The 24694-nt window shown below is 39.8% G+C and overlaps 1 protein-coding gene across 1 annotated transcript in view; it reads right to left on the bottom strand.

Moving 5' to 3' along the window:
* b4galnt1b (beta-1,4-N-acetyl-galactosaminyl transferase 1b) overlaps positions 1-24694 on the bottom strand; it is a 42904-nt gene that overhangs the window by 1993 nt on the left and 16217 nt on the right. Inside the window, exons 3-9 of the mRNA XM_057845146.1 lie at positions 21359-21752; positions 17045-17151; positions 14087-14124; positions 13825-14005; positions 7403-7495; positions 7127-7314; positions 6374-6514 (exon numbers count right to left, since the gene is read on the bottom strand). Coding sequence (XP_057701129.1) covers positions 6374-6514; positions 7127-7314; positions 7403-7495; positions 13825-14005; positions 14087-14124; positions 17045-17151; positions 21359-21752 — 1142 coding nt within the window. The remainder of the gene's footprint in view (positions 1-6373; positions 6515-7126; positions 7315-7402; positions 7496-13824; positions 14006-14086; positions 14125-17044; positions 17152-21358; positions 21753-24694) is intronic.

The raw sequence follows: 24694 nt of genomic DNA, 5'->3' as shown, positions 1-24694 counted from the left end.
ATTTTCTACGGGGTTGAGATCTGGAGACTGGCTAGGCCACTCCAGGACCTTGAAATGCTTCTTACGAAGCCACTCCTTTGTTGCCCTGGCTGTGTGTTTGGGATCATTGTCATGCTGAAAGACCCAGCCAAGTCTAATCTTTAATGCCCTTGCTGATGGAAGGAGATTTTCACTCAAAATCTCTCGATACATGGCCCCATTCATTCTTTCCTTTACACAGATCAGTCGTCCTGGTCCCGTTGCAGAAAAACAGCCCCATGCTTCACAGCGGGTTTGGTGTTCTTTGGATGCAATTCAGTATTCTTTCTCCTCCAAACACGAGAACCTGTGTTTCTACCAAAAAAATTCTATTTTTGTTTCATCTGACCATAACACATTCTCCCAGTCCTCTTCTGGATTATCCAAATGCTCTCTAGCGAACCGCAGACGGGCCTGGATGTGTACTTTCTTCAGCAGGGGGACACGTCTGGCAGTGCAGGATTTGAGTCCCTGGCGGTGCATTGTGTTACTGATAGCCTTTGTTACTGTGGTCCCAGCTCTCTGTAGGTCATTCCCTAGGTCCCCCCGTGTGGTTTTGGGATTTTTGCTCACTGTTCTTGTTATCATTTTGACGCCACGGGGTGAGATCTTGCATGGAGCCCCAGATCGAGGGAGATTATCAGTGGTCTTGTATGTCTTCCATTTTCTAATAATTGCTCCCACAGTTGATTTCTTTACACCAAGCGTTTTACCTATTGCAGATTCAGTCTTCCCAGCCCGGTGCAGGTCTACAATTTTGTGTCTGGTGTCCTTCGACAGCTCTTTGGTCTTGGCCATAGTGCAGTTTGGAGTGTGACTGACTGGTGTTGTGGACAGGTGTCTTCTATACTGATAATGAGTTAAAACAGGTGCCATCAATACAGGTAACGAGTGGAGCCTCGTTGGACCTCGTTAGAAAAACCCCTGACAGCCAGAAATCTTCTTTGTTTGTAGGTGACCAAATGCTTATTTTCCACTCTAATTTGGAAATAAATTCTTTAAAGGGTATGACAACACCTGGGGAAATGCTAATATTCCATCATTTATCCATAAACGCATGTCTTTTGTATTCAAATCATGCCACTTCGTGTAATTACACACATCGCAACACCTAGAAAATGATAGAAGTTTGGAGCGATTGTCAAGCTAAGAGGACCGCCCCCCCGAGATCCCGGAAATCTAGCATATTGTGTGCGTGACGTCAAAAGAAGGAAACAACCGGCTCAGTGCTTAGTACTGAATAGCGGCGATGATGGCGGACAATTTTGTTTCTAGTTGCAGCGACGAATCCGACGTAACGAACGTTCTTCTAATGGTGACGAGGGGAGTTATGAACCTTTCTTTGGTGTTTTGGGTTATCAATTTGGGCCCAAACGAAAGCCAATGCAGCCTAATGAAAGGATCATTGAGGGGAGCAATCACACTGATGAAACCCCGGCAACAGTTCGTGTGGGAAACACCAGATGGTATGTTTTGCATTTCTTTTTGTGAAGCTGATACACCGTGACCGCAAAATAAAGTAATGTATAGAATAATTATCATTTATTGTGCTATCATAGGTTTTCGCTCTGCCAACAGACACAAATATGAATGGGATTAAAGGATTTGTTGTATATATTTTACGGGCGGTAATTTATACGTAGATGTGTCCAGTCCTATATCCAATGCGTGATATGTTTTTTATTATATAAGAGTACTCACTCTGGCCATTTCGAGCTTAGCCGCTAGCCTTCTTTGCTTTGCCTGGGGCGGTGGGGTGGTGTCATCAGTGCCAGGCATCGTCCTCTTTCTTGGTATCTCGGGACATTTATGTGGCTGCGCGTGTATGGTGGGCACCGCATCTGCTTTCAGCAGCAATTATTTTTTAGCAAAACCTGATTTCATTTGTCCACAGTTCGAATAGCTTTCAGGTGTAAAATGCGCACCACACAAAACCGTGACGGAGGCTGGGTCTGCAAAATTAGCCATCTTAGCACGGACGAACTTTACTCATTGTCTGCGAAGTCCAGCTCTTTTTCTCGCGTTCGGGAACTCATGAGTACTGCATTGCGACAAATGGCTATTTGTACACCACATAGCATGACAGGTTTGAACCATTTTAGCGATTTTTTGATCAAACCCGAACGCAACTATCTCGTCGATAAACAACGATGGAACCTGCCTCGACCTTTTGTTTTCTTGCTATGACGTCTCCGCCCCTTTCGGCTGTTTCCGGAATACTTTCGGAAATGTTCGTAATTTTCGATCTATTTTCGATAATTGCTCATTAATGTGATTTATTTTTTTGTTAACTTTATTCATATTTGTTATCTTGCCACATAGCGGTTCTATTGAGACCATAGTTCTATTGAGATACAGTATGTATATAAAACTTTTCACTTTTTTTCCCCCAAAGTATATTTGAAAAAAAAAAATTGTAATAATTATGAAATGTTTTAATCATGTTACTGTAATTTCCGGACTACAAGCCGCTACTTTTTTCCCTCATTTTGAATCCTGCAGGGTCTGCAATGATGCGGCCAATTTACAGATTTTTCAAACGGCCGCCAGGGGCGCTCGAACATAAAATGTAAGCGTGAGACATGTTGAATATGTGTCGAGGAAGACGTTAGTTTGCACTATTACAGGTAATTTAACTTTCTGCTTTGTGCATGAATAAAAGTAGCAGACCCTCATCAACTTAACTGTGTGAATTGTGCAATTAAAGTGGCATTCCGAGTTGAATGGGAGGCTTGGATGACCAGCGGTAAGAAACTGTTTACCAAAACTGGCCGCATGCAAAGAGCAACTTTTGCACAGGTCTGCCAGTGGATGCTGACAATGTAGAGCAGTGTGAAAAAAATCCACCATAACCAACGGGATTCGATAAGCCAGTCTGCTGCGTGACGAAGAGGACAGCACAAGCTCAGGAGTGAATTTGCCTCATTATGACAGACACTGAAAGCGACAACTAAAGAGCCACTAAGAAGGTGCGTGGTAAAGTGTATCTGAGCCTAATCATATTGGACACTGAGGGTGAAAACTTCCATTGTTTCAGTGCACAGGAGGAAGATGAAGATGGCTAACAAAGATGTTTATGTTTCTAATAACCAGCCCAGTTAGTGCTGTACTGCCGTGTTGCTGCTATGTAACTGCTGTGTTGCTGGCGCTGTTTTTGAAAGAAAAGTTATGATATTAAAATTTAAAAACTCTGTGTATTTCTTTGTAAATACAGTGGGGAGAACAAGTATTTGATACACAGTCAATGGGAAAACCCATTGGCAGTATATCAAATACTTGTTCTACCCACTGTATCTCATGTTACTGTGTGGGCACACGCGGCTTATAGACAGGAGAGGCTTATATATGTACAAATTGGTTTTTCCTTTAAAAATGTACTGGGTGAGGCTTGTAATCAGGGGCGCCTCGCCTAATAGTCCACAAATGACAGTACTTTCTCACCGAATTATTTTTAAACAAGAATAAAGTAGAAAAATGCTTGTCTTCATTAAATGCTTCATTGATTGAGTCCACTCAAATCCACAAAAGCTGCTCAATTATACACAATGAGTTGCCACAGCAACTGTTTAACAAAAACGTTGATTGACGCATGCGTTACTTTAAAGTCCGCTTCTCTGACAAGTTTAACATGAAACATCAATCATCTTTAATAAGGAACGCCAGTGCACTCACTGCCTGACCACCAGAGAGCAGGGAGAGGAAAGAGGGAGCAAGAGTGAGACTACGCAATCGGCTCGGGACAGCTCATCTGTAATTTTTTTTTTAATTGAAAGAAAAAAAATGTGCGACTGAGGGAGTGATGTTTGAAGCGCAAAGCAGCGAGGGATCACTGTACAATCAAACACATATATGCTCAACAATTACAGTGGGGAGAACAAGTGTTTGATACGCTGCCGATTTTGCTGGTTTTCCCACTTGCAAGCCATGTAGAGGTCTGTAATTTGTATCATAAGTTCTCTTCAACTGTGAGGGACGGAATCTAATACAAAAATCCAGAAAATCACATTGTATAATTTTTAAATAATAAATTTGTATTTAACTGCATGAAATAAGTATTTGATACGTTTCCAACTAGTAAATATTTCAGCTCTTAGTTCTTTTTTAAGAACCCCTCCTGTTCTCCACTCATTACCGGAAGTAACTGCACCTGTTTGAACTTGTTACCTGTATAAAAGACACCTGTTCACGTGCTCAAACAAACAAACTCCAACCTCTCCACAATGGCCAAGACCAAAGAGCTGTGTAAGGACATCAGAGATAAAATAATAGACCTGCACAAGGCTGGGATGGGCTACAGGAAAATAAGCAAGCAGCTTGGTGAGAAGGTAACAACTGTTGGAGCGATTATTAGAAAATGGAAGAAGTTCAAGTTGACGGTCAGTCTGCCTCGTTCTGGGGCTCCATGCAAGATCTCACCTCGTGGGCCATCACTGATCATGAGGAAGGTGAGGGATCAGCCCAGAACTACACGGCAGGACCTGGTCAATGACCTGAAGAGAGCTGGAACCACAGTCTCGAAGAAAACCATAGGAAACACATTATGCCGTCATGGATTAAAATCCTATAGCGCACGCAAGGTCCCGCTGCTGAAGCCAGTGCATGTCCAGACACGTCTGAAGTTTGCCACTGACCATCTGGATGATCCAGAGGAGCAATGGGAGAAGGTCATGTGATCGGATGAGACCAAAATTGAACTTTTTGGTCTAAACTCGGCTCGTCGTGTTTGGAGGAAAAAGAAGGATGAGTACAACCCCAAGAACACCATCCCAACCGTGAAACATGGAGGCGGAAACATCATTTTTGGGGGCTGATTCTCTGCCAGGGGTACAGGACGACTGCACCGTATTGAGGGGAGGATGGATGGGGTTATGTATCGCCAGATCTTGGCTGACAACCTCCTTCCTTTAGTGAGAGCCCTGAAGATGGGTCGTGGCTGGGTCTTCCAGCATGACAACGACCCAAAGCACACAGCCAAGGCAACTAAAGAGTGGCTCTGTAAGAAGCACCATAAGGTCCTGGAGTGGCCTAGCCAGTCACCAGATCTGAACCCGATAGAAAATCTATGGAGGGAGCTGAAAGTCCGTGTTGCCCGGCAGCAGCCCCGAAACCTGAAGGCTCTGGAGCAGATCTGCATGGAGGAGTGGGCCAAAATCCCTGCTGCAGTGTGTGCAAACCTTGTCAAGGACTAAAGGAAACATTTGGTATCTGTAATAGCAAACAAAGGCTTCTGTACCAAATATAAAGTTCGATTTTTGTGATGTATCAAATACTTATTTCATGCAATTAAATGCAAATTTATTATTTAAAAATTATACGTGATTTTCTGTTTTTTTGTATTAGATTCCATCCCTCACAGTTGAAGAGAACTTATGATACAAATTACAGACCTCTACATGCTTTGCAAGTGGGAAAACCAGCAAAATCGGCAGTGTATCAAATACTTGTTCTCCCCACTGTACCTATGTTGTTAGTTGGCTTTACCAGCCTATCACTCTCAGTACCCACAACGCTCGCTTGGAATTCATATTTGTTACGTGTCTTTTGCTCACGGGTAATGTAAAAAGTGTTGAAAGGTCAAATCTTATATTTTACATATTTTGCATGTGATTGAAGGTTTATGAAAAAATGACAACCTTAAACAGATTTTGATTACGTAATAACCATAAGCCAATATGATTAAGTTGTTATTGTTATTTAATTACGGACCAAAATAAATAACCCACAAATCATGGAATGACAAAACTAATGTTTTACTATTTTATTAAATTCTATCCAAGGTACAAGAAAAAAAAATATGTTTAAAAAAAAAAAAAAAAAAAAAAGCATGGTCAACTTTTGCTATTTTCATTTATTATTTGTTCAAAAACTCACCAAGCCGAAGGAATATAAATGTTGCTAAGGTGCAATCTTATGTCAAGAGCCTTATTCTAGACAAAGGGAACACTTTCATGCCATGGACAGGCAATTCTAAATATTTTGGTGGGAGTGAAAACTACTCCTACTTATTATAGACAAAAGGAACACTTTCCTGCCATCTCATGGCATGGACAGGCAATTCTAAATATTTTGGTAGGAGTGTAAACTACTCCTACTTATGGACTGTCACTACGTATTTGCAACAATAATCAGTAAATAGCAGTCGAATGTTAAAACGTTAATACGTTTTTAACATTAACTCCATTATTAGATATGACTTTCAGTGTAAAACAGTTGTTAAATTTTCAAGCAGCAAATTAACCAGGCACCTTAACCCATTGCCACACTCAGCATGGTGGATTGTTATTTTATAAATGATCTCTCAAGGCCAAGTTTATGTACAGAACAACACCTCATCTATGTTTTGAGTGTGCCTCACCAGGTCCAAAGTGGTCTTCTCTAAAACATCCACAAGTTTCTCCACCTTTGTCTTGCTGGTGAAGATAAAGTCATCGTCCACCCACAGGACATACTTGGTGGTCACCTGGGAAATGGCCAGGTTCCGACCAGCAAACCAGCCCTAGGAGACACAACACGCCAAGTTTGACATTCAAAATTCTAATTTGCAAGATTTTGGAGACATGAGTTGTCGTTTGAAGGAGAAAAAAGTAAATTTTCTCTTTTTACAGGTTCTTTAATAGACACTTAAATGACACAAAGTTCAGGAGCAAAAAGAAAACAATAGTCACCTAAGCTGAATACATTTAGTCATGATTGAACAATTAAAAGCAGGCCGGCCTGGACCTCGATCACCGTGTTCATCATGATGCCCTCGAGAACGTTCGGTCTCAAACTCAGACAATGTTACACTTCATGTTAAGGTTAGGCAAATCGGCAGGTTGGGGCCAGTCCAAAAGTTAGGCATGGTATGCAAAACTGAGGAAAATCACTAGAGTGGAAATTCCCCAGACATCCGTGAGGCACAACTGAAAAACAGCTTTATTGGGAATGTAGCTATCAATTATTTTAGTAATCGAATAATTTATCAACTAACAATCAATGATTATGCAGAATAATGTGTGAATAAATATATGCCTACGCGTTCAAATGAGTTAAGATGGAGGGATTTTGAGTCGTACCTCGAGGAACCACAGTATGTCTAATTTGTGAATATTACATCTCACTTCCTTACCTTTCCAGAAGGCATGATGTAATGTTCAATGTGAGGCCCTGAGATGCTCTTGGGATTTTGACTGTCATCAGCAATGATAATCGTGACGGTCGGATAGTATTTCCTCACGCTGTCGATCAGATTTTGAAGCTTGTCGTAGCGTAGAAATGTTTTGGTTGCTATGGTGACCAGAGCACTGATGTTGTACTCTAGAGAAGGAAGATCACAGGTGAAATATATTTGTTAAATGTGTGCGTGTTTGGGGCAGACAAGAGCTCAATATTTGCAATACAGTACCTCCTTCCGTCCCTGTGTTATACAGTTTTGGTGTTAAACCGTGACGGATCTTAATGATGAAGTTGGCTTGGTGGCCCTCTGTCTCAAAGTGCACTGTAAAACACAACACAAAACACATTTAAATACTTTTTTTTTTTTTTTCAATCTCATACACACCTGTTTTTTTTACATGGATAGACGGCATCCTTACTAAACATGTGTCACTTACAAAATGGAACACTCAATTTTAGTTTAATAATTAAAAAAAAAAAAAAAAAAAAACAGATCTCATGAGATTAGATTGAACATGTTGAAATGAATCCTCTCATTAAATTGGAATGTTCATTCGATAAGCCCAAATCCTATGAAGTTGGGACCTTGTGTTAAACCTATAATTTGCACTATAATCATGTTCAACATATAAACTGAGTACAATTTAATACAGTACATGGACAAAATATTTAATTTTCAAACTGATTGCAAATAATCATTATCTTTGAATTTTATGGCTGCAACATCTTCCAAAAAAGGTGGGACGGGCATGGTTACCACTGTGTTACATCAACTTTTGTTTTGAAAACATTCAACAAGCATTTGGAAACTGACGACACTAATCATTGAAGCTTTTTAGCTGGAATTCTTTCCCATTCTTGCTTGATGAACATCTTCAGCTGTCCAACAGTTTGAAGGGCCCCATGAATCCAAATCCCTCCCCGTCTCCACTGGCGTGCCCCAGGGTTCTGTTCTGGGGCCGCTCCTCTATATCATTTACATTCTCCCCCTCGGTTCCATCTTCTGCAAACACAACATTCACTTCCATGGTTACGCGGATGACACCCGGCTCTTCCTCAAAACCAACCTCCTCCCTTCCATCTTCCTCCCTCACCCTCTGTTTAGATGACATTTACTCTTGGTTCTCCTCTAACTTCCTCCTACCAACAGCTCAAAATCAGAAGTCCTCCTCATTGAAACCACCGCCATGCTCTCTCATGTCAATAAGTTCTCCATTACCATCAACAATGTACCGATCTCTCCTTCTACTCAGGTTAAGAGTCTGAGTGTCATCCTCGACAGCACGCTCTCCTTCCGGTCACATACAGTGCCCTGCAAAAGTATTCGGCCCCCTTGAATCTTGCAACCTTTCGCCACATTTCAGGCTTCAAACATAAAGATATGAAATTTAATTTTTTTGTCAAGAATCAACAACAAGTGGGACACAGTCGTGAAGTGGAACAACATTTATTGGATAATTTAAACTTTTTTAACAAATAAAAAACTGAAAAGTGGGGCGTGCAATATTATTCGGCCCCTTTACTTTCAGTGCAGCAAACTCACTCCAGAAGTTCAGTGAGGATCTCTGAATGATCCAATGTTGTCCTAAATGACCGATGATGATAAATAGAATCCACCTGTGTGTAATCAAGTCTCCGTATAAATGCACCTGCTCTGTGATAGTCTCAGGGTTCTGTTTAAAGTGCAGAGAGCATTATGAAAACCAAGGAACACACCAGGCAGGTCCGAGATACTGTTGTGGAGAAGTTTAAAGCCGGATTTGGATACAAAAAGATTTCCCAAGCTTTAAACATCTCAAGGAGCACTGTGCAAGCCATCATATTGAAATGGAAGGAGCATCAGACCACTGCAAATCTACCAAGACCCGGCCGTCCTTCCAAACTTTCTTCTCAAACAAGGAGAAAACTGATCAGAGATGCAGCCAAGAGGCCCATGGTCACTCTGGATGAACTGCAGAGATCTACAGCTGAGGTGGGAGAGTCTGTCCATAGGACAACAATCAGTCGTACACTGCACAAATCTGGCCTTTATGGAAGAGTGGCAAGAAGAAAGCCATTTCTCAAAGATATCCATAAAAAGTCTCGTTCAAAGTTTGCCACAAGCCACCTGGGAGACACACCAAACATGTGGAAGAAGGTGCTCTGGTCAGATGAAACCAAAATTGAACTTTTTGACCACAATGCAAAACGATATGTTTGGCGTAAAAGCAACACAGCTCATCACCCTGAACACACCATCCCCACTGTCAAACATGGTGGTGGCAGCATCATGGTTTGGGCCTGCTTTTCTTCAGCAGGGACAGGGAAGATAGTTAAAATTGACGGGAAGATGGATGCAGCCAAATACAGGAACATTCTGGAAGAAAACCTGTTGGTATCTGCACAAGACCTGAGACTGGGACGGATCTGCACAAGACCTGAGACTGGGACGGAGATTTATCTTCCAACAGGACAATGATTCAAAACATAAAGCCAAATCTACAATGGAATGGTTCAAAAATAAACGTATCCAGGTGTTAGAATGGCCAAGTCAAAGTCCAGACCTGAATCCAATCGAGAATCTGTGGAAAGAGCTGAAGACTGCTGTTATCAAACACTCTCCATCCAACCTCACTGAGCTCGAGCTGTTTTGCAAGGAAGAATGGGCAAGAATGTCAGTCTCTCGATGTGCAAAACTGATAGAAACATACCCCAAGCAACTTGCAGCTGTAATTGGAGCAAAAGGTGGCGCTACAAAGTATTAACGCAAGGGGGCCGAATAATATTGCACGCCCCACTTTTCAGTTTTTTATTTGTTAAAAAAGTTTAAATTATCCAATAAATGTTGTTCCACTTCACGATTGTGTCCCACTTGTTGTTGATTCTTGACAAAAAAATTAAAATTTTATATCTTTATGTTTGAAGCCTGAAATGTGGCGAAAAGTTGCAAGGTTCAAGTGGGCCGAATACTTTTGCAAGGCACTGTATCAATGGCATCACCAGATCAGCCTACTTCCACCTTTGCAATATTTCTTGTCTCCTCCTTTCTCTCACCCGCTAAACCGCTTCCACTCTGGTCTGTATTCTAATAACCTCCTGGCTCGATTACTTTAACTCACTGCTCTTTGGTCTCCCAAACAAGTCCCTCCAAAAACTGCAGCTCCTCCAGAACTCAGCAGCACGCCTCGGGCCCTCACCACACACCACATCACCCCCATCCTCCGTCGACTTCACTGGCTTCCAGTCAAACAAAGAATCAATTACAAGATCCTCATCATTACCTTCATAGCCCTCCATGGCTTGGCCCCTCCCTACCTTTGCAATCTACTCCGTTTAAACATTCCTCGCCGTCCACTTCGCTCTTCCACTATCCTCCACCTTTCCGTCCCCCATGTCCATCTCTCCACCTTCGGTTCCAGAGGTTTTAGTCACTGTGCCCCCCAGCTCTGGAACTCTCTACCCCAGATCTTTGCAATATATTTTATCTTTCACTTTTCAAATGGGGACTAACAACACACCTATTCACTCTTTGCTACCCACCATGATACCAAGCTTTGTTCTATCTTTACGCCTCTTTATCTTGCTTTTAATCTTTTTATGATTGCTTTGTTGGCATTGTAATTCCATCTCTCTTGTGAAGCATCTTTGTGTGGCTTGAAAAGCGCTCTAGAAATAAATTGTATCATTATTAGTGCTGTCAAATTTATCACGTTAACGGGCGGTAATTTTTAAAAAAATTAAGCACGTTAAAATATTTGACGCAACTAACGCATACACAGAATGACCCGTTCATGCGTTGCCTCAAACAGTTTACAATGATGCCGTTTTAGCACATTTAAGAGCGAAACGGCAGAGAAATGCGAGTGGACACAGGCGTTCATTGGACCGCGCCTTTTATTGGCGCTTTAGCTTTGGCAACTCTTTCACAACAAATAAAGATATTGTGGCGAACGACGTGGGGAAAAATGACTGGAGACGATCTTGTTCCTAACACACTTAATTAACACAACGCAGAACATACTGTATACCATTTGCAGCCACCACTGACAGTCATGGTTGCCCAACTTCCCATCATGCATCTGGGCGGAACAGTTAAGTCGCTACAGTATCATTTAGTGAAAGCCCAACAAAAATAATATTCATACGCTTAATTGAACACAACGCAGAACATACTGTATACCAATCGCAGCCACTACTGATAGTCATGGTTGCCCAACTTCCCATCATGCATTTGGAACAGTAAAGTCGCTACAGTATCATTTAGTGAAAGCACAACAAAAATAATATTCCTATCTCTCAAAAAAATAATGTTCACAAAAAGAAAAGTGCTCAATGCAAAGAGAATTGGCATTCTCAATACACATAAAACTTTCTCAGACTTTGCCTTGGCTAGATCTCTAATTTAAAACTCGCCATTGACACCTTGTGGTGTATTTCAATCTCTACCTAACGTAGTTAAAGACACTGTGGAAGAACGGCAGGGAGCCCATGTGACGTCCCGCTCAGCGACGTCAACAATGGCGAGCTATTAGTTTATTTTTTGATTGAAAATTTTACAAATTTTATTGAAACGAAAACATTAAGATGGGTTTTAATTAGGGCTGTCAAACGATTAAAATTTTTAATCGAGTTAATTACAGCTTAAAAATTAATTAATCGTAATTGATTGCAATTAATCGCAATTCAAACCATCTATAAAATATGCCATATTTTTCTGTAAATTATATATATATTCTGTAAAATAAATTGTTGGAATGGAAAGATAAATGGTAAATGGTGTTATACTTATATAGGACACAAGATGGATACATACATTCAACATACGGTACATACTGACTGTAATTGTTTATTATAACAATAAATCAACAAGATGGCATTAACATTATTAACATTCTGTTAAAGTGATCCATGGATAGAAAGACTTGTAGTTCTTAAAAGATAAATGTTAGTACAAGTTATAGAAATTTTATATTAAAACCCCTCTTAATGTTTTCGTTTTAATAAAATTTGTAAAATTTTCAATCAAAAAATAAACTAGTAGCCCGCCATAGTTGATGTCAATTATTACTTACACAATGCTCATGGGTGCTGAAGCCTATAAAATCAGTTGCACCCAAGCGCCAGCAGAGGGCAGCAAAACACCATAAAACACAATTAACAAGTGGGGCATTTCACACTACTGTCATTTAAATCTGTCTGAGTGGGACATGTGCGTTAATTGCGTCAAATATTTTAACGTGATTAATTTTTTAAATTACCGCCCGTTAACGCGATAATTTTGACAGCCCTAGTTTTAATATATAATGACTATAACTTGTACTCAAATTTATTTAAGAACTACAAGTCTTTCTATCCGTGGATCCCTAACGCCATCTTGTGGATTTATTGTTATAATAAACAAATACAGCATTTACGTACAGTATGTTGAATGTTTATGTCTGTCTTGTGTCATATCTTTCCATTCCAACAATAATTTACAGAAAAATATGGCATATTTCAGAGATGGTTTGAATCGCGATTAATTACGATTAATTAATTTTTAATTAATTAACTTTTGCTTTGTATAGCTAAGGTTTAAGTTCCACTTACAGATGTAGCACCAAACTGTATTTACTGACATTGGTTTTCTGATGTGTTCCTGAGCACATTTGGTGATCTCCTTGAGACACTGACGTCAATTTTTGATGCAGAGCCAGTCTTTTTGCCACCTCTCTCATGTTTTTTTTGGAATGTGTTGCAGCCATAACATTCAAGTTAATGATTATTTGCTCGGTTTATCCATTTGAACATTCAATAGCTTGTGGTGTAGCGTATTCAATTAAATATACTAGTAGGTTGAACACAATTTTTAAATCATATTCTGTTTTTATTTATGTTTAACACAACGTCCCAACTTTATTTGAACTGGGGTTGTAAATGAGATACAGATTAAATTTAGTTTCATACTTCAATTTCAAATAAGATTTTCTTTTAAATTACATTAATATTTGCTTATTATTGATTATTTGGTGTGACTTCAGCAAAGAAATGATACTTTTTTTATGTTGAAAAATACACAGAATATATATAAAGGTATATAATGACAGAACAGTAAAAATGTTTGGAACTTAATAAGTCTGGATGTTGTCCTGCTCCTTTATGATCGTAAAAACCTGGTGTTGAATGGTAATCGTTGATTTTGTTTTGTTTTTATATTCAAAATAAATGATAAAATATTAAATTTCATTTTTTCATTCATCTTCCATGCCGCTTATCACGAGCATCGTAGGTTGGAGCTTATCCCAGCCAACCACAGGCAGTAGGTGGGGTACATTGTTTTTTTAAAAAAAAATGCCATTGACGGCGATAAATGTCCAATTGATTTTAACTGTGAGAAGCTGGCAGTGATAACCTAGTCAAAATGGATAAAACTTCTATTGCCGTCTATGGCAGTCAAGGACTTAGTGGATGGCAGTCAATAAATTAGTGGGACATCCATCTACAGGATTAACAAACTATAATGATCACTGCCAGCCCCTTCCAGTCAAAATGGATTGGTTGTCTCGCTCCTTTAATCCCAGTGAAGGAGGTAATATAATATCCATCCACAACAAACAAACAAACATTAATGACAAGATACAAGTCAGCAAACAACACCATTCAAACTTGTAGATTTCTGACCAGTCTCCCCACCTGTGTCTGCTGTATTGGGGTGGAACAGTGTGTTTGTGTAGGTGACAAACTGCAGTTGTCGGTTCAGTTTTCCCAAGTGGCTGCTTGACAGCGTCATGCGCATTTCACCATCACCTTGGATTTTTACACCGTCCACTTCTGCGGCAACATTCAGCGTCCCCATCGTGGCCGTGAGATTTATCTGTAGGAAATGTAATAATGTGCAAATGTCTCAAAATGTGGTTTGAATTTTTTTTTTTTTTAAATTCATGTATATACTTACCGAGTAGTGGTCTCTCGGATGGTCCTGTAAGGCCAATCCTGAAAAATAATCACTTGAATTAGCTACAGTACTTCCATTCAGTATTCATTAAACTGATGTCAAACCAAGTCATATTTATTAATATAGCTTTTGATCAAAACGACGATCCTCACAGGACCAAATTTGACAAAACGATGACATTCTCTAAACTGTGCCGGATCCTGCCGGAACAATATCTGGCACCTCTTGATTTTGGCCTCCCTGTGTTCCGGGACTTATTTAGGCAGATCCGGCACCTTTCGTGTATAGAATATAATAATAATAATTAGGGCTGTTAAACGATTAAAAGTTCTAATCGAGTTAATTACAGCTTAAAAATTAATTAATCGGAATTAATCGCAATTCAAACCATCTATAAAATATGCCATATTTTTCTGTAAATTATTGTTGGAATAGAAAGATAAGACACAAGATGGATATATACATTCAACATACGGTACATAAGTACTGTATTTGTTTATTATAACAATAAATCAACAAGATGGCATTACCATTATTAACATTCTGTTAAAGCGATCCATGGATAGAAAGACTTGTAGTTCTTAAAAGATAAATATTAGTACAAGTTATATAAAATTTTATATTAAAACCCCTCTTAATGTTTTCGTTTTAATAAAATTTGTAAAATTTTCAGTTAAAAAATAAACTAGTAGCCTGCCATTGTTGATGTCAATAATTACACAATGCTCATGGGTGCTTAAGCCCATAAAATCAGTCGCACCCAAGCGCCAGCAGAGGGCAACAAAACTCCCAAAAACACAAGTAACAAGTTGCCATTGCACTGTGCTGTCATTTTAATCTGTTTGAGCGGGGCATGTGCGTTACTTGCGTCAAATATTTTAACGTGATTAATTAAAAAAATTAATTACTGCCCGTTAACACGATAATTTTGACAGTCCTAATAATAATATAAAAACGTTTTTTAAAAATGTATTGTAATAGTCCTGAATGGGGGGTGGGGGGGGGGGCGTTGATGGCTTACTCCACTTTATTATGGCAACTATAAGAAAACAAACAAAATAAGAGCGGACTGCCGCCACATTCGACCGCTAACTTTTGCTTCTCACACATCTCCCCCTCGCTTCCTACTACCTCACAGCTCTCCAGTCCTAGCGTTTTTTTTAAAGGGACCATGCATAGTTACGGACATTATTGTATAAAATAATAATGTGCATTAATTCATTTACAGAACAAATCCCAAGAACTGCATGTTGTTTATAAAAATTTAACGTCAATTGAAAGAGTCGGGAGATTTATTGATACACTGAAAAGCTCGACCAACAAATCATGCCCCTGACATTAAAAAAAAAAAAAAAAAAAAAAAAAAAACTAGGGAGCAAGCAGCCAGGATCAAACGGTATTTCAACATGGCAAAAAGACAGTTGTATTAACTGTCTTTTTTCAAAAAGAAGGATGATGGTTCAAAACGAGTCAGAAAAGCAACGGGCAATGAGGGCAGCTGCAGCGTTCATGCTAACGGCCAGGACCGGGTGCAGCAGGAGGCTATCGCCGCAGCAGCTAGCTAGGTTCACGGACAGCCAGCCGTGCCGGGGCAGGAGGCTGCTTACCGTGGCAGCAGCTGGTCAGGTTCAGCGTCACCCGGAGTGGGTGCCAGCTACAGTGCCAGTAGTCAGCCAGGTGGACCACAAACAGCTGGCGCAACAGGCCAGTACCCTTATGGGAAATTCGGGTTTGGGGTGCTCAATTTGTAAGGCAGTGGGAACTTTGAGGCCAGAGAAGACGGCGGGATGAAACTCGCTAAAGAATGGGTTTGTGTTATTTATTATAAATCTCAGATTTTTTTTTCTTATGTTTTACAAGTTAGACTGTATGTTACTGTAAGTCCCACCTGTGGTTATGTGAGCAATTACCCGTGCTGAGCAGAGTATAGCCTAAATAATTGTCAATTGTTGTCATAACATTTATACCAAGGATATTATCTGAAATTGGGGCTTGTAAGTCCCACATCATGGCAAATGGGCAATTGCGTGTTGTTTTCAGCACCGTTTTCTGCGTATGTTTCGGGACCTGTGCCCATCTCATATTTCCTGCGCTGTCATATGTACTTTGTGTTCCGGCACCTAATGATTTACAAATTAAGCAATTGTGATCCCCCTTTCAGGATGACCAAGTTACAGTGGATGCTGAAAGGGTCAACATTTATCACACAGTGGCCTCTTCCATCATTGCCTCTGGGGAACCGACCCATTTCCAATCTTGTTTGATATGTGAATCAACATTAGTCGAGTCAGTCTTACAAGAAGTAATCTCACTGCCACTATAAAGTGCTCAAATACCATTTTTGTCTTGCAAGTCCAAGTAAACAAAATTGCTCATGTCACAACTTGTATTAGCAAAAAACATCTCGGTTACTCATTTTAAAAGTCACCCCTACACATTTAAAAACTAAACATGTCAATCTGCCAAAACAAATCAAGTCAAGAATCATATAAAATGGGTTGATGCATATTTGTTGAAGTTTTGTTGTAGAGTTGGAAGAAAATGGCTACTGAAACTGGCCTTTTTCATTTATCTATTTTTTGACAGGTATCCTGTTATAAACAACACTTCATGACCTACGTTTGATTTTGTTTCATTATAGTACCACACTCTACTCATACTGCTACTATGAATCCCCATGGTTTGTCTATGAGGGCATACACGTGAGCTCAGCTGAAGGCCACATGCTTTCTTTCCAATGACCTGGTTAAGACTGTTGCCTCAACTTGAGTGATCAGCCTGGCTCATTTGTAACTGTTGGTCCAAACTAGATAGATAATCCAAAGTGCCAAGTTACACTCCCTAAAAAGATCATTTTGACATTAGGTTGCTATCTATTCAGGTCAAACATTTTTTGACATACCTTTTAAAAAGAGTAAACTTTAGCAGAGACTACAATCAGACTAGATTTACACATACCTGGGATAAGGATTGTTTTTAGGGGCCGCGTTTCCACGCCCTGGGTTGGATACTGTAGTGGGTTGTTTGCCTCTGCAATGATGAGCATATCTCCAGGTGTCTGTAACCTGAGGGGCATAGCCCACATTCAATGTGTATAACACAGTTTAAGATGGTAATCAGAGCTCATACAGAATCATACAGGAGCCTTGATCAAGTTTATTTAACCTTTTCATGCCATAATGATTTTTTTAACCCTTACAGGGCACTCGTTTAACTCTTTGGCTGCCATTGATAGCACTAAATGTCCAATCCATTTTGACTAGGAGGGGCGAATGATCATCCATGGTAGTGACCACTGTCCCTGAAAGGGTTAATTCAGTAATCAAAACAATGCCTATTTAATTATCGTATTTTCCGCACGATAAGGCGCACCTTGAATAAATGGCCTAGTTTAAAACTGTTCAGGGTGCACCGCATTATAAGGCGCAGTAGTAGTAGTAGTAGTGGTTGGGGTTCCATTTCACATCCACTAGATGGTGCTGCGCTAAAGTGAATGTCATGGCATGATGAACCAATATTGATCCATATGTAAGGCGCATCGGCTTATAAGGCGCACTGCCTGCTTTTAAGAATATCTAAGGTTTTTAGGTGCGTCTTATAGTGCGGGAAATACAGTAAATATAAAAACAATGAACAGCAAGGTGGTACACAGCACACCATAACATTAATACTGTATTGTTTTGAAGCAACTTTTCAACACTCTTTACTAGACACAGTAGTTTAGCAGACAGAATTACTTAATAAATCCTCATAATCCAGTAAGTACCTCCATATTAAAACTGAAAGCCTGCAGTTAAAGTGGAAGTTCAGAATTTTTTATATTAGGCTCATTCTTCCAGTTAGCCTGGGTTTAATTAGTCAGTGCAGTTGATTTCAACAAATTCCGTGCAGTTTGTCAGTTATTTGTTAGTTTCAGGGCTCCGGAGTGGCTAAGCTAGTGTGAGTCAATGGGCCTATGGAAGTATGTCAATAAAAAACAATATTAACAGATCTATCATAGTCAAATAAATTCAAAATGCAGCTCATTTTTCCAAATATCCGTGTGGCCAAAACAATGTCACACCAAACTGCTGTGCTGTAATTCATTTTATTCTGCAGGGCTATTTTTTTAGATGCGTAATACGACCACAAGAGAGAGGAGTGCTTAAGCCACTCGTGCACATGCTGCATTTTAGGAAGGTGGAAAGTCGGACTTATCCCACTCGGATGGTACCAGTTGCAACCTTAAAACGTTCCAAGCAAACGTCAACAGCAAGATGGCTGATCGCGACAAGTTGTTTTTTATTTTGGCCATCAAAAGACATTTTGACCTCCAGCAAATCTGCCTTCTCGTAAGCGATCAAATAGTGGAGGAAAAACAACGGCTAAGGCAAATAGCACACACTGTAAACTGCCTTCTTTAGTTTTACTATTGATGGTCTGCTTTTCGACGGGCAGCGGCATTTTGTTGAGTTACGCAAGATTGAAGAAACTTGTGAAGTCCGGGTATGTTTTTTCCCCCCCTGATTTCATGACTAGGGCCTCCCAGTTCGAGTGGCGTTCCAATGATAATTTTCCTGGCCGGAAATTGGAAAAGTCTGACTTCCCACCTTCCTTGAATGCAGCATCAGTCTACTGAGTCTTGGCTGAAGAAAGGCAAAGGTGAAATGTGCATTTAGAGCAGGGGTGTCAAACCGATTCCACAAAGGGCCAAGAGGGTCCTGGATTTTATTTCAACCAAGACTGCACAAATATATTAACCAATGAATTTTCTGCTGAAACAAGCAGCGCCTGACTGCAATCAACTGATTACACTTGTAGGAGATCGGATTGGTGAAAAGATGACTCTTCATTTGTATGAACGGAATCCAGGACCCCCTTGGCTTTTTGCGGAATTGGTTTGACACCCCTGATTTCGGGGGTATGGAAACATACAGAAGAAATGGGCAAATGAAAGTTTCCACAAATTAACCATGAAGAAAGAGGAACAATAAAAACTGTGGTTACTTGCTGCTGGCTATGACATAAACACACCGGTGGAAAAAATATCACTAGGTCTGCAGTCTGTTCCTTGCAGAGCTGCTGGATTACAAATGTTGCTGTTCATACTGCAATTATTGACATGCAATGGTAAATTTTAATAACTTTATCCTGAAAACATAGCCAACACTATTGAATGCATGGGTCATGGGTGATTCTCATGCGTGTATATGTTGTTTTTTCTTGGCATGCTAAGATAGGACCATTGACTCGCGCTAGCTTAGCCACTCCAGAACCCTGAAACTAAAAAAAAAAAAAAAAAAAAAAAAAGCACAGAATTTGTTCAAATCAAGCACAGAATTTGTTAAAATCAACTCCACCAATGAATTAAGCCTGCGCTAACTCTAAGATTCAGCCGAATGTCAAAAATTCCGAACTTCCCCTTTAAAGCACATTGTTTGATTTTTAAATCCATTGTCACAGCAGTAAGAGCCAAATATCAAAAAGTTGAAATTTCTGTTGATGCTCTAATATTTATAAACCTGATTGTAGAACTAAGCGAATTTAAAACCACATACTGTTTTAGTATGCCTTTAGTCTCCTACTTCAATGCTAATGCTAAAACATAAATGGCTAGCAACACATGTAGACAGACAATTGGTCATGAATTGTTTCTCTTCTGTAAATTGACTTATATTAGTGCCGTACTGAGAAGATGAGAGTAGTTTCTATCTAGTTGTCTGGCCCCTAGTGGCTAAGGTTGGCGGATAGAGCAAGGCATCACTATTCATCAAAATAAGAAAATTGCTTCATTAGAAGGAAATTGTACTCTTGAAATGGTCCAGACAGTGCTACTGTAAATCCAATGGAAAATGTAGGGTGCGGCCGAAAAGGGACCATGCACAAAAGGTGTAATTACATTTTGATGTATTTATTGCATTTTTGTAAGGGGGGGGTGGTCAAATATTACCAAGATAACGTGCTTTTCTGATAAAATTCCTGCCCCAAAATACATGACATCATTTATAATGACAGAAAAATGTGTTGAAACACTTAAAAAACCTTTTTCTTAGTTTCAGTTTAATTTTGTGTCAGCAATTTTTCAGTGAAGCATGTCCACATTTTTGTGGCCAACTCACCAGTTTTGTTGAATAAGACATTGCATTGTAAGGGCGTAGGTTTAGTCTCAACATTGGTAGGGACGATATAACAGCAAAACCTGCATGTACACTTTTTTGCTGGGGACGGGACATAATGAAACCAAACAGATTTGGTATAATATGAACTAAATTGATAGGCTAAATGATCAATGCAAAATAAATCTGTACTGACTTATACTTTCGCGTATATTGCTTAAGGTGATACACAGTTCAATTCAAACTTTTGTTTTCAAAAACTAAAAGATACATTTTGAAAACTTCCTGAAATGCCTGGATTTTATTAGCAAATTGAAATTGCAATATTTGAACATAAATTATATTAACACACACACAACAAATACAAAGTTGTTAATAATTTCTTAACCATCCAGGAATGCAAAATAATAAACATTTGTCTTTAGACCACTCAAAATTGTCTGTCTAAATAAACTAAATATAACAAAAAAAATTCTTAGTCAGGGAACAACAAAAATAAATAATAAAAATTGAGCCTCCCTTCAGGTAAAACACTACTGCTTTTGTCAACAAGCACAGCCCAAGTCAACAAAAAAATGCAAACTTTTTACCTCGATTACGGTTAATGTATGATTATCTGAAAAATCTGCAAAGGCTGCCAATAAGATTTTTTTAATAAATAATGTAGAAAATGAATTTATACATTTTAAATAAATGCAAGTCATCAGCCAATCAAACGTGCGTTTAAGGGGAAAAAAATGGACTGGCATATTCAGCAAGTGAAAAGGGGTCAAAAAGTCTGAACATAATGAAAGTACTGTAGTTAACTTAGTAATGGTTGGGTCTATTCTATCCTTACAACATATGGGAAGACAATCTGAATCACCTATATAACTGAACTCATTATGTAATGCACATAAGATTGCTTAAAGGTTGGTGGGTACAATTTGAGCATCCTGAAAAGTTGGTAGCATTATGTTCCTACCGTCCCTTTGCAAACGTACGCCCTTGCTGCATTATATTACTCGAGATTCTAATAATATTGTAGTCAGCAATACAATTTCCTATTTCAATTTAGAGAAATGAGTGTCCTCTGAAAATACAACCTCATACTTTTCAATTGAACAGAACATCAGATGGTCCTTTAAAATACTGAAAGATTCCTTTTTTACTTAATTTCCAAAGCAGTGCTTCTGACCTTTTCTGGAAGCTCTTGAACTCCTTGTCTCGTCTCTTCTTCAACTCCTCCAGTTCACTGGCCTGGAAGGCCTTGTTCAGCGATTGAGCTGACACACGTGATTTTAAGATTTGGAGGATAGGCAGAGTCACTCCTTCGCTCTCACACACGCATCCGTTGCGCGCCAACAAGCCTGCCACACTCTCTCGCACATGAAAGGGGATGGTGCTTAACTGGGGATCTGGTTCCAGGAGTCGATCCTCTAGATTCCTGTCTAAAACAAGGCCTGGCCGTTGCCAGACCTCTATTGTGGTGTAGGCCCGGGTGGGCCACGTGTGGATGAGAGCCAGGACCAGAACCACTGACACAAGGATGCTGAGCAACACCGTTTTCCGAAGGGAGCGCATCCTCACACCTGACAAGCACAAGGCCAATTCCAAAGTCAAATTAAAACTGTGGGCTCTAATGAGTGGTACCCAAATCTTTATGAATCCCCCCCAAAAAATGAAACAATGATGCAGTTTAATACAGTTAAATTAATAAACACACTATATATCTTAAACAAGAAGTGTTAACAATTCCAGAGGGAACTAAAGCGTTATCATTTGAAAATATATATACAGTGTATCACAAAAGTAAGTACACCCCTCACATTTGTGCAGATATTTAAGTACATCTTTTCATGGGACAACACTGACAAAATGACACTTTGACACAATGAAAAGTAGTCTGTGTGCAGCTTATGTAATACAGTTAATTTATTTTCCCCTCAAAATAACTCAAAATAGAGCTATTAATATCCAAACCTCTAGCAACAAAAGAAACTACGTACATCCCTAAATGTCCAAATTAAGTACTGCTGGTCATTTTCCCTCCAAAATGTCATGTGACTCGTTACAGGAGTGCTGTCAGCATTGCTGTAGAGATTGACGGGGGGGGGGGGGGGGGGGGGCTGTCAGCCTATTAGTGCTCGGACCATACGCCACACTCTACATCAAATTGGTGTGCATGGCTGTCACCCCAAGAGAAAGCCTCTTCTGAACACGGTACACAAGAAAGCCAGCTAACAGTTTGCTGAAGACATGTTAACAAATACACAAAGTAGACTATTATTTGTCTGGACCATACCATTTATTTAGCAATTGGGGAAACATCCTTCGATAAAAAGAATATCCTGTAAAAATATTGCAAAGAGACTGAAACAATGAGATTTTGCGGCTTTCTCCGTCGCATTTTCCTCGTTCTGAATAATTCCCACTCAATGGGCTGAATTCTAAATCAGATGAAACCATGACCCTGCCGATGTCATACTCCTGTTGGTGATGCTAGAGCTCTATAATGGTAGGCGTGGCTAAACGGCAGATTAAAAGACTAATTTCTCGTCATATGCGCGTTGCCAAATTGTTGTACAGTGGGGCAAATAAGTATTTAGTCAACCACTGATTGTGCAAGTTCTCCCACTTGAAAATATTAGCGAGGCCTGTAATTGTCAACATGGGTAAACCATGTGTGACAGAATGTGGAAAAAAAAAAAAAAGAAAATCACATTGTTTGATTTCTAAAGAGTTTATTTGCAAATCATGGTGGAAAATAAAAATTAGTCTATACCAAAAGTTAATCTCAATACTTTGTTATGTACCCTTTGTTGGCAATAACGGAGGCCAAACTGTTGCTGGTACTTTGGCCCATTCCTCCATGCAGATCTCCTCTAGAGCAGTGATGTTTTGGGGCCGTCATTGGGCAACATGGACTTTCAACTCCCTCCTCACCCCGTGGCGTCAAAATGATAACAAGAACGGGGAGCAAAAATCCCAGAACCACACGGGGGGACCTAGTGAATAGCCTACAGAGAGCTGGGACCACAGTAACAAAGGCTACTATCAGTAACACAATGTGCCGCCAGGGACTCAAATCCTGCACTGCCAGATGTGTCCCCCTGCTGAAGAAAGTACACGTCCAGGCCCGTCTGCGGTTCGCTAGAGAACATTTGGATGATCCAGAAGAGGACTGGGAGAATGTGTTATGGTCAGATGAAACCAAAATAGAACTTTTTGGTAGAACCACCGGTTCTCGTGTTTGGAGGAAAAAAAATACTGAATTGCACCATACCCACTGTGAAGCATGGGGGTGGAAACATCATGCTTTGGGGCTGTTTTTCTGCAAAGGGACCAGGACGACTGATCTGTGTAAAGGAAAGAATGAATGGGGCCATGTATCAAGAGATTTTGAGTGAAAATCTTCTTCCATCAGCAAGGGCATTGAAGATAAGATGTGGCTAGGTCTTTCAGCATAACAATGATCCCAAACACACAGCCAGGGCAACACAGGAGTGACTTCGTAAGAAGCATTTCAAGGTCCTGGAGTGGCCTAGCCAGTCTCCAGGTCTCAACCCCATAGAAAATCTGCAGAGGGTGTTGAAAGTCCGTGTTGCCCAACGACAGCCCCAAAACATCACTGCTCTAGAGGAGATCTGCATGGAAAAATAGGCCAAAATACTAGCAACAGTGTGTGAAAAGCTTGTGAAGAGTTACAGAAAACGTTTGGCCTCCGTTATTGCCAACAAAGGGTACATAACAAAGTATTGAGATGAACTTTTGGTGTTGACCAAATACTTATTTTCCACCATGATTTGCAAATAAATTCTTTAAAAATCAAACAATTTGATTTTCTGTTTTTTTCCCACATTCTGTATCTAATGGTTGAGGTTTCCCCATGATGACAATTACAGGCCTCTGTAATATTTTCAAGTGGGTGAACTTGCACAATCAGTGGTTGACTAAATACTTATTTGCCCCACTGTATATAGTTGAATCGTCACAAAATATGATTCTAATTCGCATAATGATGCTAATTAAGACTTTTTTTATCCTGTCGTATGCACTTTAAAGTCATTACGGTAATGGGAAAAAAACCACAGCTGCCAGTACATTCACACTGTGAAATTTACGGTAAACTACCGGTAACTACCGCTGATGGTAGTTTATCGTGGATTATATAGTTTTTTTGCCATTACCGACTTAACCTTGCCGGCAGCCACAGCTGAAGCATAGACTTCATAATGATATTGATGGAACACATTCCTCAGACACTGCGCTATGCCTTCAAGTAGGGGGCCGTCCCAGACTCAGCTTCAGTCGGTCGAAGTCGGTCACAGTTATTCTCAAACACATGCAGCGGTCCGACGCCGGATTTAGGTTGAAAAAGTATGAAAGCTATACTGCATACAAACAGGAAGGATTGTCTCAGGAGTGATTTGTTCGAGGATTGAAGATAATTATTTTTCGTACCATGCAATCATTTTGAAAATTTATGAAAAAAAATCAATGATAGAAATTAACCGCTATGGCATTGGCGTCA

Source organism: Corythoichthys intestinalis, chromosome 9, assembly GCF_030265065.1.
Source record: "Corythoichthys intestinalis isolate RoL2023-P3 chromosome 9, ASM3026506v1, whole genome shotgun sequence".
NCBI classification, from domain to species: domain Eukaryota; kingdom Metazoa; phylum Chordata; class Actinopteri; order Syngnathiformes; family Syngnathidae; genus Corythoichthys; species Corythoichthys intestinalis.
This window is presented reverse-complemented; position numbering and strand designations above follow the sequence as displayed.